Source organism: Zalophus californianus, chromosome 9 (genome assembly GCF_009762305.2).
Source record: "Zalophus californianus isolate mZalCal1 chromosome 9, mZalCal1.pri.v2, whole genome shotgun sequence".
Classification (NCBI taxonomy): Eukaryota; Metazoa; Chordata; class Mammalia; order Carnivora; family Otariidae; genus Zalophus; species Zalophus californianus.
In genome coordinates, this window is record NC_045603.1 from 81,426,803 (window position 1) to 81,440,687 (window position 13,885).

General features: G+C 32.6%; 1 protein-coding gene across 4 annotated transcripts in view; it reads left to right on the forward strand.

The window, feature by feature from the left end:
* KRAS (KRAS proto-oncogene, GTPase) overlaps positions 1-13,885 on the forward strand; it is a 39,540-nt gene that overhangs the window by 20,807 nt on the left and 4,848 nt on the right. For 3 of the 4 annotated variants that reach the window (XM_027593037.2, XM_027593038.2, XM_027593039.2), the window contains 3 exons: positions 40-218; positions 1,635-1,794; positions 9,203-9,326. In XM_027593037.2, the coding sequence (XP_027448838.1) occupies positions 40-218; positions 1,635-1,794; positions 9,203-9,322 (459 nt within the window). In that variant the 3' untranslated portion in view covers positions 9,323-9,326. The remainder of the gene's footprint in view (positions 1-39; positions 219-1,634; positions 1,795-9,202; positions 9,327-13,885) is intronic. The other variant, XM_027593040.2, reaches the window with a different exon arrangement.

Consider the following 13,885-nt stretch of genomic DNA (forward strand, 5'->3'; position numbering starts at 1 on the left):
TGCACCATAATAATCCAGACTGTGTTTCTCCCTTCTTAGGATTCCTACAGGAAACAAGTAGTAATTGATGGAGAAACCTGTCTCTTGGATATTCTCGACACAGCAGGTCAAGAGGAGTACAGTGCAATGAGGGACCAGTACATGAGGACTGGGGAGGGCTTTCTTTGTGTATTTGCCATAAATAATACTAAATCTTTTGAAGATATTCACCATTATAGGTGGGTTTAAATTGAATATAGTAAGATGACATTGAGGAGTAATTATATCTTTCATTTGTTGAGTCTTTGCTGACTACCATGCATAAATTATCTAATCTGAATTTTAAAATAATAATGAGGTAGGTAATATATCTCTGTTTTACAAATGAAGTTCTTGAGGATTAGAACAGTTGAGTAACTTGTTCCAGATTGCATAGATAGTGGTGCTGGAATTGAAACCTAGGCTTGTTTGAATTCAAAACCTGTGCTGTTAACCACTGCAAGGCTTTAAGCTAGAGCCATCATAAAAATGAATACCATCAACAAAAATGTGAAAAGGTAATGGAGGTGGTACCACTGAAATAGCCTTAAAAATAATCGAGTATAGTGTAGAATTTCTTGGAACTGGATAAACATTGGCTTTAGATAGTTAAGAAAAACAAACTCTGAGGTTGTAAAAGATTGAAATACTGGAACAATTACAGTTTTTAAAGAATCTGGCAAATCTGCATAAAATTGACTACTTTAATTGTTATTGTATTAAATATAATTTATATTCTATTTCTTTTCAAAGTGCATATTAAATATCCTATTCATTAGCTATGTTCTATAACAATGAGTTAGTAACATTTTAATACATTTCTTACAGCATGTTTTCTTTGTAGTCTAGTGATAGAGAGAAATTTGAATGGGTGACAGTGTTTTTGTAGACTAGTAAATAGGTGTCAGTATGTTAAGCTATAAAGGTTACTTAGCTATTGAGTAGAGGAACTGGGAATTTGAACCAGTTCTTACTCCATTCTCTACTACTTATTCCATGCTCTGTCTTTGAAATTCACCTAAAATTGTAAAAGAATATAACTTTACCCCAAATTTAGAGTTTATGCACATCTTACTGAAAAAAATCAACATGTAGGACTTTTAACAGAATAGACAGTGTAGTAATGTCAGTGTTATCCACATACAAATCAGAATCTTTCCACTTGGTTCTCTCCTTTTTGAGAAAGATACGTGAAAATTATGTCAGTGTTGTAATCCTTACATGTTTTTGTAATAAATACATGTACATTTAATAACATAGTATATGTTCCTAAGATTATAATTTTAACAGGCACAGCACATTTTTAGCCCAGAATTTTTTCAATATTTTCTGTTTTATCATTGTGACCTACCTGCATATGGACCTATTAGGTTGTAGTTTTACCATATTTTTTTGGTATTTTATCTTTTAAGGGACATAGAAATTCTCTCTTTAAATTGGAGAAAAAAATAAATAGAAGGAGAAGCAAGGAAAATTTGGTGTGGTTGGAAACTAGAGATTATATTAAATGTCTTCTTTCAGCCATATTTTATAAGACAATTATGGACAATTTTTGAAAGATATATTTTGTTACTAATGTCTCTGCTGTAATGTGTTTTTCTTTTTTCCCTCCCCAGAGAACAAATAAAAAGAGTTAAAGACTCTGAAGATGTACCTATGGTCCTAGTAGGAAATAAATGTGATTTGCCTTCTAGAACAGTAGACACAAAACAGGCTCAGGACTTAGCAAGAAGTTATGGAATTCCTTTTATTGAAACATCAGCAAAGACAAGACAGGTAGGTAAAATTGTAATAAATATGAATCTGTTCTCAGTAAACCTATATCAAAAAATTTTAATTATCATAATTTGCTGACATTCTGGTAACATCATTTTGAGGGTAGGAAGGCAAGAACATTGATAAATGTACATACCTGATAGCATAACGGTTATATCATTTAATGTAACTTAATTTTTCTTTCATTATGCTAAAATAGAAAAAACAATGTTTATTTGGTAAATGTTCTAGTTAAGGATATGAAAGGCAGCATTTTTTAATCCAATGTCCATGGTATTACTTTTGGCTTTGGTTTCTTTCCACATTGAATATTTCTCTTCAGCTCAGCACATCTTACATTAAGCATTCAAGAAATACAGGGATTTTTTTTTTTAACTTATATTTATAAAGTCAAAGAACAAGGGAACAAATACTGATTCCTATTTTAGAAGTGTTTTGAAGGAAGGGTATTATGCCATGTGTTTCTAGATTAAGTTTTATTATGTTTGAAGAATTTTATTTTGGTAGAATTTTTTAAATTTTCTTTTATCATTAATATATAATGTATTATTTGTTTCAGGGGTACAGGTCTGTGATTCGTCAATCTTACACAATACACAGCACTCACCACAACACATATCCGATTCCCCAGTGGCCATCACCCAGCCACCCCATCCCCCCATACCCCTTTTGGTAGAATTTTTTTTAAGATATATTTATTTTTGGAGAAAGTTTTCATTAAAGCAAAAGGATATTTAGAAAGCAAATTGAAATTCTCAGTTATTCATTTACTGTATTGTTCTGACAAAAAAGTAATGGCATATTAACTCAATTTTGTTTCAAAAATTATCCTTTTTGAAAGTGACTTTTTCTCTAGTTAAAATAATTTCAGTTGACATTATTTAACCTATTTGTATGAAATGAGAGTTTAACATACAGGAAAAAATTCTAGAAAGGAATACATAACGATATGATGGAATATAATTTTCATATACTGAGAAATTGATCAATTTTATATTCCATACAAGTTGAACGTTTGTTTTGGGCTTTGCTAGTAACATGTACCTGTGACCCAGAAAAACAATTTTGTGGAATTTAACTTCTGTAATGCTAGTAAGAAAACTGATGAACAACTCATTACATGTTTAAACATAAAAACAGGTATTTGTAACTTTCACTGAATTTATAAAGGGATAAAAATTTTAAAGTAAACCATCATTCAGCTAGTGTATATGTCTGTTTCGCTAGTGGAAGATCATATGTACTGCTTCCTGATTGTACAAATCTGATACACACTGAAGAAACAGTGAATTCTATTTTAAGTCTTTTTTGGAGGGATTAAAAGCTGAATTTCTATAGTTTGATTATAGTACAAATATCTCATTCTAAAGCCTGATTTATAGGTTGAGGAAGTTGGTATATAGCACTTCTATATTGAGAAGTGAATTAGATTGAATTGAGATTGCATTCAAATCCATTCCCAGGTCCCAGAGACTGGGAAAAGTTTGGTTTTTGTCTTCTTTTTACTGGTCTTCTCTAACCAGACTTCTTGATTTGCCTTATAGAGGATGTACTCAGAAAACATGATTATAATATTTATAACTTTTCTCCCAACATTTTTTTATGAAAATGTAAAATACAAGGAACGTTACTGAAAATACTTGTCAACGTACTGCCTACTACTAAATCATACCATTACATTTTATTAACTTGCACTATTTGTAACTTTTAAAAGATGCTTTTTAGACAACATTACTTAATATTTTAGTTTACTTTTTATTAAAAACCTGATTTTGCCTAATGTGGTTAAAAGGGTTGCAAATAGAGCAGGGCTTCTTAATAGGCATATGAATGGAGTAGGCTTCTTATTCAAATCCAGATTCTGATCAGTGGGTTCAGGTTGGGACCTGTAGTCCTGCATTTTAACAAGCTCTCAGGTGATGCTGATTTTGGTACATGGACCACACTTGGGGTAGAAAGACAACAGAAGACAGTAAAAAGGAGTTGTCTGTTATTCTGACAATGTTGCCCTCTACTTTAAGAGCCTAAAATAGCTGTGTCTTCTTTCTTGTTGTATAGTTACTACCTAAGAAGTACAGTTTATTCTTAGTGTTTGACGTTAATGCTTTAATATACCACAGCATTCATAATAATCAGAAAATTACCTGGATTCCTTTTAAAGTAGATTTTGTAGCTTTTACAGTTTTTTTGGGGGGGGTATGGAGTGTGAATGTAGTATGTATGATATGGAAGTAGATTAATTTAAATTTGCTTTGTTGACATTTATGTAGATCATCTAAAATATAGAGTAATATGAAAGAATACTTGTAGTACTTTATTTCTTCTAATGCTCAGCTTTTCTTATATTTATAACCTACTTTATATCTTTATATAATTTGTTGCTAAACTATAGATACTTAAGTTTCTGATCTTTGATTTCTCTTTATCTCATGGACTTGTTGATTTGCCTTTCAAAAGTTTATTCAGTCTTTCTCTGTTGAAATTATTTGATATTTGCATGCTTTTGGAAGACTTTAAAAAGCTATTCCAAGTAATTGTGGAGGATATATGTAAATTTTTATAAATTTTACGTTTCCAGTTTTTGTGAAAATTTGAAGCCCTATTTTCTGCAGAGTATTTTGTTACTTATCTGCTATTATTTGTTGTTTGAGCAAACTAAATATGCATACTCTTGTTGAATTTTATCAGCAGCTACTTGCTTCATACCCTAAGTTTTAGTCTTGAGCATGAACCTAAAACACAAAACTAAGAATTATTTATATTCAGGTTGGTAGGAAAAAGACATTCATTTAGAAGGACCAGATAATAAGTGTTTTAAACTCTGGAGGCCATAGTGATATCTGTTGCAGTTTATTTTCTTATAACACTTTAAAAATGCAAAAAAATCATTCTTAACTGTGGCCAGTACAAAAAATAGGCTGTGGCTACATTTGGCCTGCAGGCTGTAGTGTGCTGATCCCTGATTCTCTGGGGGAACTGTATTGTTTGATTAGATGCTAGAAATTAGGTCAGACTTTAGACTTAAATTTTACAGGCTAACAGTAGTAATTTTAAAATAAAACAGATACTCTATGAAAGGGAAATAGGAGTTTTACTCTAGTACTTTTTAAGATAGGACTGCAGAATATATATTTTATGAAATTACTTTGTAGTTTTAAAAAAGCCCATTATTTGGGTTAGAATATAATGAATTATATATTTTTTACAATATTTTAGTCCACATCTGAAAGGCCAGAGTAATTTTTATTTTCTGCTACTATGCTTTATGTGGCCCCTGTGTTCCAAGTATATAAAGACTGCCACCTACTTCACATTTATCTGGGTAGTTTAGTAAATGCCAGATTTTTCTGGCCTCATTGGGCAGTGCATGCAGTGTTGGCAAAGACTGTTGAAACCAAAACATTGACACCATGGTAATCAGCTGTGTGTTTTCCAGTCTGCTAAAATCAGAATTGGGGAGGGTTCAGGAAAGTGGATGACAGAAGCAGAATTCTTAGCGTATCTGCTACTCCTGATTCAGCTTTTTTACTTCCTGGAGGTCTCAGTTTGAGCATAATGTGAAAATTAGCTTTACAGATTTGAAAATGTTGAGTGATTAATTTCCTGGTTTTTGTTAATTTCTAGATACTTAAAATTGGTTGTTAGAAGACCTGTATTAAAGAAAGCTTTTGATCAGATTGTTTTGAAGCAAGCCAAATAAAAAATCTCCTTATGTATTTTTGTTTGTTAGTAGTTGAGTTTGTGTACATGAGATAAATATTTTGAACTTTAGCTTTTTTATGAGTTAAAAATAAAACAGTAACCGAGCACTTGCTGTGGGCACCATGCATAACCTCCCAAGTTAGTGGTATTGCTGCATTTCAGTAGTACCTGAGATGGACTATAGTTTGGCAAGGTTTCTTGAGAAATTCATGAATACAGAATTTTTTTTAAGAATACATCTAGTTTATCCCATTCCTGTCCCCCAAGAAAGCTAGTTGTCTTGTATCTGTCTCTGTTGAGGGTATTTGAAGTGTTATTTCCTTGAAAGTGTTTTCAAGAATTTTTCTTGATAATAGGCCACTCAACAGGAACTTGTTTAGAATGAAATCATTTAGTGAAAGCATTATAGGCACCAGAATATAGGATGATGCTATTTGTTGACAGTTTCTTTTCTGTTATGGAATGCTCTGTTTCCTTAGTCTCACAAGTGTGTTTTCAGATAATAGCTGAGCTGAAATTATTGTCAAATCTCTTGATTTAAAAACAGTTTACACATATGAACTTGTACACTTTTGTTCCTACATATTTTCAGTTATTCTGAAAGTTTAGTAAGTGATGTTTGAAAATGAATGTATGTGGCAATAAGCCATATTCTCAAGAATAAATCATTGAGTGCCAGTTAAGAGCTTAGCAGCTAGCTCAGTGGGTATTGAAAATCTGTTTCAGCTACACTTTGTCTTCAAAAATTACTTACACATTTTGGAGTATGAAACCAGTGTTCTTCAGTAGTGCCAGTGGCTTAAGGTACACACAAGGATAAATAATGTTCTTTTGATGTCATATGACTTTTAAAGCATATTATCAAGAAATGAGAAATAATTTAAATCTGAGAAAATATGGTAAATAGCTGACTCTTTAAAATCTAATATAATTTCCTCTTAGTAAAAATAAGAAATGACCAGAGTCACTCTGGAAGAACTATTTCTCAGTGTTAATTATCTTAGCCACTCAGGCCCTAATGCTGAATTCTTGGTGGTGGGTAGTAATCTCTTCTTTTTAATTATTGGCCTCCAATTTTCTCTCTGCATTGCTGGAAACAAAAATCATATATTCTGTACTGGTGATGGGGATGCACACAATTAAAAAGTAGACATGTTCAAACTGATTTTAGTAATAAGTTACAATCAAAATTTGCTTCTGCTAAATTAGTGGAGGACCAACATCCAGTCCTCTCCCCGCAGCATGTTTTACTACTTCTCTTGCTGACCTTGTAACTTTTTTTTAAATAGGAATAACAGTTTACGTTCTTAAAAAACATGAGCTTTTACCTGGTTTGTTTGTGTGTGTGTGTGTGTGTGTGTGTGTGTGTGTATACACATATAAGTGTGTGTGTGTATATATATATATTTTTAATTTTTTATAATATTGCATTGATCTTTGAATTGAAAGAGAGTCATTTATGAAAATATCTTAAATGCCAGCTCACACTTTACATTTTACATGTTTTACAGGAGTGATTTTAATGCCCTAAATTATTTATCTTACGTAATGAGACTTTCTGATACATAATTTTTACAGACTTAAAAGTAATAAATGCTTTCCTCTTGAGAATGATAAATACAAAATACAAGATTTGTATACATTCACAAATGGCTATCTAATTTATTTATTTTTATTTTTTTATTTTTTTAAAGATTTTATTTATTTGAGAGAGAGAGAATGAGAGATAGAGAGCACAAGAGGGAAGAGGGTCAGTGGGAGAAGCAGACTCCCTGCTGAGCAGGGAGCCCGATGTGGGACTCGATCCCAGGACTCCAGGATCATGACCTGAGCCGAAGGCAGTCGCTTAACCAACTGAGCCACCCAGGCGCCCAGTGGCTATCTAATTTAAAGTACCAATGTATTTAATAATTTTAGAAAATGGCTGGAAATTTTTATTTTGTAGTTGACTTAGCTAGCTGGCTAGCTAGTTGAGTAAATTGATTCCGTTAAAAAGGAGATGCAAATTTTCTTGGGCTATTACGATTTTTGTATTTAGATAGCTGAATAGAAATATATCACTGGATGGTTATAAATAACTTGAGATGTACATTTTAATGTATAAACAACATATTTAAATGCCTATTAACTGAAACTTAATTTTACGAATTTTAAAGTTTTACTTCAAAGGTAAACTACTGAACTCTCCTGAAGCAGTTCTTAGTATATTCTTGAGATTTATAAAAATTAATATACCCTAAAGAATTGAGGTGCCTTTTTTTCCCCTTAACTATTAAAGGTAATGAATATGTGATAACTTCTGAATGGAAAAATTAAACCTTAGCTATTGGTTTACTTCATTTAATATTTAAATGGTCAATTCTCTGTGCCTGATTGAATTTAAACCTACAAATCATATTTTTGATATATATCTTAGCTTTCTAGGTACTGGGTCCATTTTGTCACATTTGGTTCATAGAAAGACTGATGTTACCAATCCCAGAAAGTTAAAATATGCCAATCCCCATAGTAAGTAATTCATTTTAAAATATAAAAACAGATTAGGCTTAAAATTAAATGTGCAATAAAATATACCACACTTTCTAAATACTTACATTTTCTTTTAGAAGAATAAACACAATTATTAATCTTTTAAATTAATCAGTACATGTAGATTAATATTTGTATGCATTTATCTTTAGATGTAAGCTTCAACTTTTGGTGGTATGTTTTCTTCGACAAACTAGGAGCACAGTTAACTGAATACTATATCCCCTTTGGCTACTGCTCACTTTTCTGGACTGAAAAAGACATTAAAAACTTTGTTGATCTCAATATGGCCATATATGATTGTGTCTGTTGTCATAACTTTCTTACTATGGCATTAAGCAGAAGTCCTTTCTCCCTTTAGAGTATTTAAATTAGAATAGAAGGTATGAAGCCAGTATAATTGGATACTGTTCTAAAAATTATTTTTAAGAATATTTCTTATAAGGAAACAAAATGCATTGTTACTATTTTGTGTGTGTACTTTAAGCGATTCATGGTGTTTTCATATTATGGTAAACAGCCCTCATGTAGCATTTTTATTTAAATAATGTAGCTATCCACCTGCAAAAGTCTCAGTTTCAGCTCCACTTGTGGACTCTAGAAATTGGCTGGACAGTGTTTTAATTGCAGATAGAACTCAATATTCCAGTCTCTTGACCCAACTTTATTTTGAGGTATTTTCTATGTGTGTGTGGTGTGTGTGGTGTGTGTGTGCTTTTAACTTTAAACATCCCATTTGTACCATTTTTCTCCTCATTCCCCAGGTAGGGGAAGGTGGGAGAGGTAGGGATGCTTGTTTTTCCTAAGTCAAATAATTTAAATCTAACTTGAGGTTAAGCTTTGATTAATTCCATGACTAGTGAACTAAAATGATTGCATTAATTGATACACAGATACTAATATATGTGCCTAGGTTTTTTATAATCTCCCCTAATTCCTAATTAAAAATTTTTAGAATTCTAATTCCATTATAAAACAAAAATGATTTTAAAGAACAAACCAGGATTCAAGCCCATATTTTAAAACTGCATCCCCAGTTTTACTCAGACAATCTGATGTCTGTTTTAAAAAGAAATTCCCAAGTGAAGGTCATAATTTCAAACTTCTTACACAAGGCTGTCCCAATAAATTACTATTACCAATGGAACAGACTTTAAAGTTTTGTTTTACAATGCAGAGAGTGGAGGATGCTTTTTATACATTGGTGAGAGAGATCCGACAATACAGATTGAAAAAAATCAACAAAGAAGAAAAGACTCCTGGCTGTGTGAAAATTAAAAAATGCATTGTAATGTAATCTGGTAAGTTCAGCATATTAATTTTGGCCGAAAGCAGATGTCTTTCAAAGGTAACAAAGTAGCAACCACATTAGAACTACCTAGGTGTGGGATTCTGATTTGAAGTATTAAAAGATAAGAAATAGGTAGTTTATTTCCATAATTAGTACATTTATTTTTAATCTAATGCATGTTAATTATAATTGATGCAGTTTTGGTAGCTGTGGACTACATTTGTCATTGGGTCTAGAAAGAAAAAAGGAAGGAAACTGTATAGAGAGTAAGGTTGAATGGTCCAGGGGTGGGGAAGGACCCACTCTTACAATGTATTCTTTCTTTTGGACATTCTGCAAGCAGGTACTTACTCTGCCTGTGTTCTCTAACTCAGTGGCATCAGCATCATTTTTTTACCCAAGTAAGAAACCTGGGAGTCTTGGGATGACTCTGACATCCCTCTTTTGCACTCTCATTTGGAGGCAACCACAAATTCCTTTGATGTTATATTTTGACTTTTATCACATCATTAGTTCAGGTTCCTGTCATTTCTTGCTGGGACTGTTATATTCTCTTATTTGACTTATCTGTTGCTGCCTTTATTCACAGTGCAACTGGAGAGATACACTTAAAAGAAATGTCATTCTTTTTTCTTTAAGTCCAGTCACTGATTTCCTGTTACCTATGGAGTAAAATCTCAAACTTCATAGTATGTTGTATAGTCTTTTAACATCTTTCTACCCTCCTAGCCTTTGGCTTTATCCCTAAAAACTCCTTGCCTGAAGTTTTCTTTTTTTTTTTTTTAATTTTATTTATTTGAGAGAGAGAGAGCACGAGAGGGAAGAGGGTCAGAGGGAGAAGCAGATTCCCTGCTGAGCAGGGAGCCCGATGTGGGACTCGATCCCAGGACTCCAGGATCATGACCTGAGCCGAAGGCAGTCGCTTAACCAACTGAGCCACCCAGGCGCCTGCCTGAAGTTTTCTTTTGTTGATTTTTTTTTTTTTTGTCCTTACTTGAACACCACGTTATTTCTTACCTTCCCTTGAGTCTTGGCTGTTGCTTTTGGTTGGAATGCCATTATCTTTATCCATAGTCTTATTAATTAGCTAACATTTTTTCATGGTTGTTTATTCTCCAAGAATCTTTATAGCCTTAGACTAGGCATAATGCCTTTCCTGTGTATTCCCAATATACTGTTCTTAACTGTTACATGCTTGCCATGTTAAATTGAAATAAGCTCTTTTATGTTTGCTTCCTATACAGTAGAATCTTAGCCAGAATCATGTATTTTCAATCCTTGCGTGATGATGGCCTAACAAGATTCCTGGCACATAATAGCTGCCCATTTGGATTTACTGAGTGGAATTTGTTTCCTTTTTTTTTTTTTAGATTGAGTTATTTATTTTAGAGAGCATGTGCATGCGCTTGGGCATGCACGCAGTCGGGGAGAGGGAGAGAGAGACTCTATGCTGACGTGGAGCCTGACACAGGGCTCCCCATCTCACAACCCTGAGATCATGACCTGAGCCCAAATCAAGAGTTGGACTCTTAACTGACTGAGCCACCCAGGTGCCCCAGTTTTCCTTTCTAAACCAATTACCAAATTTGGTCTTGCTCAGAAAAGATTTCACTCAGTAGTTTTTATTATGTGGATATAAGGTCTGAAGTAATTAGTGTATCTCCCAAAAGCATAAAATGTACATCTGAATAGACTCAGTCCCAAAAGATAGCTGTTATACTAATCTGCTAACCTCAGAAGAAGAAATAAAGCATGACTGGCATTAATTTTTATTGAAATTTATGAACTCAATATTGTTTGAGTATCATTGTATAGGACAAATATCTTAATTTAGAAGTTCTGATAAAATTTAACATTACAATGTAATTGAGAAGTTAAACTTTTTAAATAACAGTAGCCATGACCAGATTTAGGTGGTGGGTTTTTTTATTTTCTCCTCCTATTGTCTTACTAGAGGTGATTTTTAAAGTACAATAAAATAAATTTTACAGTTTAACTTTTGTTTAAAACAAAGGTGGAAGCACATCATTTTCTGATTTCTTATTTGTGACTATGTAGTGTGAATGTCAGTTGGTGGGCATGATAAATTAAGTCCTTGTTTCTTCAGTGGGCATGGAAAGCATTTAAATAAAATGTACTTGCTAATACTTAAAATTTTAAATAAAATAGTTTTATAAAATTAAATTGACAGTAATAAATATATACAAATTAGTTTTTCTTCGTCCTAAAATGGTTGGGTTTCAGCAAAATTACTGGGGTAATATTTTTGTCTTTTATATATGTATATGAAAATGACTAATTCCCATATGGAAAAAAGGAATTTAGTGCCCTGTTTCTACTAATTATAACCTATCCCTAATCTTTGAAATTATTTAATTTTAGTAAGTTACATTAAAAAGTTCAATATTAAGAAAGAATGCAGTATTAACCTAAAGTATTTGTCAGAGTCTTTGAAGAAGGTAATGTTAACAGTTCTGTTTTCATTGTCTCCTAAATACTTGTGTCGTTTTCACCTTAGAATGTGTCTTCTCTATATCCATATCATGGTTTTTCATTTTATCTGCTTCACCATTTTAGTATCATTGACATTTTTCTTCATTATAAAAGCAATTGAAGTGGGGTAGACGACATAAGCTTGTGTGTGTGATCAAAGGGCATTTGTGAAGGGTGGGGGAGTTGGACTAGATCCTCTTTTAAGATTCCATACCATTCTAAGGATTTATGATTATAAATTAGTTGGGTTGGTGAGCTATAAAATAATTATTCTTTATTATATCATTGGAAGTTTTTGCTTTTTATGTGTTAAAAGTGTTAGCATGAAGGTTTATATAATTAAGCCTTGATTGTATTGCTGAAAAATTATATTTTATCACTTTTCCTCTCTCCTTTGGGTAAAGAAAAAGCATATGTGTATCAGTAATGAATGATAATCAGAAAGTGGAGAACATCAGTTGAGTGCAGTTTGGGTGTTTTATTGGGGACTTTTTTAACTAGACTTCACACAAAAACTCTGTTTTTTATCCAGAACTATTTATTTATTTACATATTAAAAGATTTAATTTATTTTTTTCAAGATTTATTTATTTTAGAGAGAGAGAACGGGGAGAAGGGGCAGTGGGAGAGAGAGAGAGAGAGAAATCCTCAAGCAGACTCCCTGCTGAGAGGAGACCTTGATGCGGGTCCCAGGACCCCGAGATCATGGCCTGAGCTGAAATCAAGAGTTGGATGCTTAACCGACTGAGCCACCCAGGTGCCCCTTAGAGAGAGAGAGAGAGAGAGTGGGGGGTGCGGGGGAAGGACAGAGGGAGAGGAAGAGAGAGAATCTCAAGCATACTCTGCGCTCAGGGCGGAGCCCGTGGTGGGGCTTGATCTTGTGACCCCCAGATCATGACCTGAACCAGAATCAAGAGTCTGTTTAACCAACTGAGCCATCCAGGCACCCCTACAACTCTATTTAAACCTGAGCAAGCCTGTCATTCCTGCTCTGTGTTTCTTTAGAAATAGTGATAATATTTTTCTGATTTTTAGATCTGTTGTGAAAATTAGTTAAATGTAACTTGAATGAAAATGCCCTGAATTAATTTTATTATTTTGAAATATTAACTGTAAAAGATCTTAGTAGTGCAGTAAAGGAGAAATCATATCACTGTTAAGTTTTTAAATTTTAAATTATGTTCAAGATAATATAACTTAATGAGTGCATTTATATGAATATTCAACAGAAGTGGTTAAGATGAGTAAAAACCCAATTTTCATTGTTCTTAAAGTAGCTTGATTTATACAGCTTTATTTGCTGGGTATTTGTTCTTAGGACTCCCTCTAGTGTCTCTGTTTGAAAGCATCATTAGGTTAACAGGCTTAAAAATAATTACTATTTCCGTTGAACAGATTTTAAAATACATAGAGGATCATACTTTTTGAAATTTGTTTTCTTCAGTTTTTTATTTTGCTGTTATATTTAACTTGCTTTTTAATGGGGTCATGACAGGAATTGACGTCTGTGCATTGTATAATTTCAATATTGCAGGGTTAAAATCTGTTCTGCTACCACTTTCAGAGTGCCATTTTCTACCTTATGAATTATTAGGATAAAAATTCTGACTTGAAATCACTTTCAGCCATTACTTACTTATACACCTTGCTTTGATCAGGAATAGATGTATCAAAATGACCAAATGAAAATTTCTTTGAAGATACAGCAATTTGGCTTATTATGGCAAACTTTTGAATACATAATGTATTAAACAGAAACTAAAACAATAATATATAAAAGAGAATCTACTCCAAATTGGTAACTACACCACCATTTAAATGATTTAGCTCATTTCTTTACAAATCTGAGGTATTACATTTTTCGAACTATTGTGTCTTGTCTTTGGAATCAACTTTAAGTTTCTATATGTTAAGTATTGAATTGAAACTATGCCTTAATATATATTATTTGAAAGCTGAAAGGATATTTGAATATTTATTTCCTGGGGATTATTTAAATCTAATGGATTTAAGTAAGTATTGAACCCAGAGCTCAAATATTGTTACTGAGTATTTATGAAAATAATATATACTTGC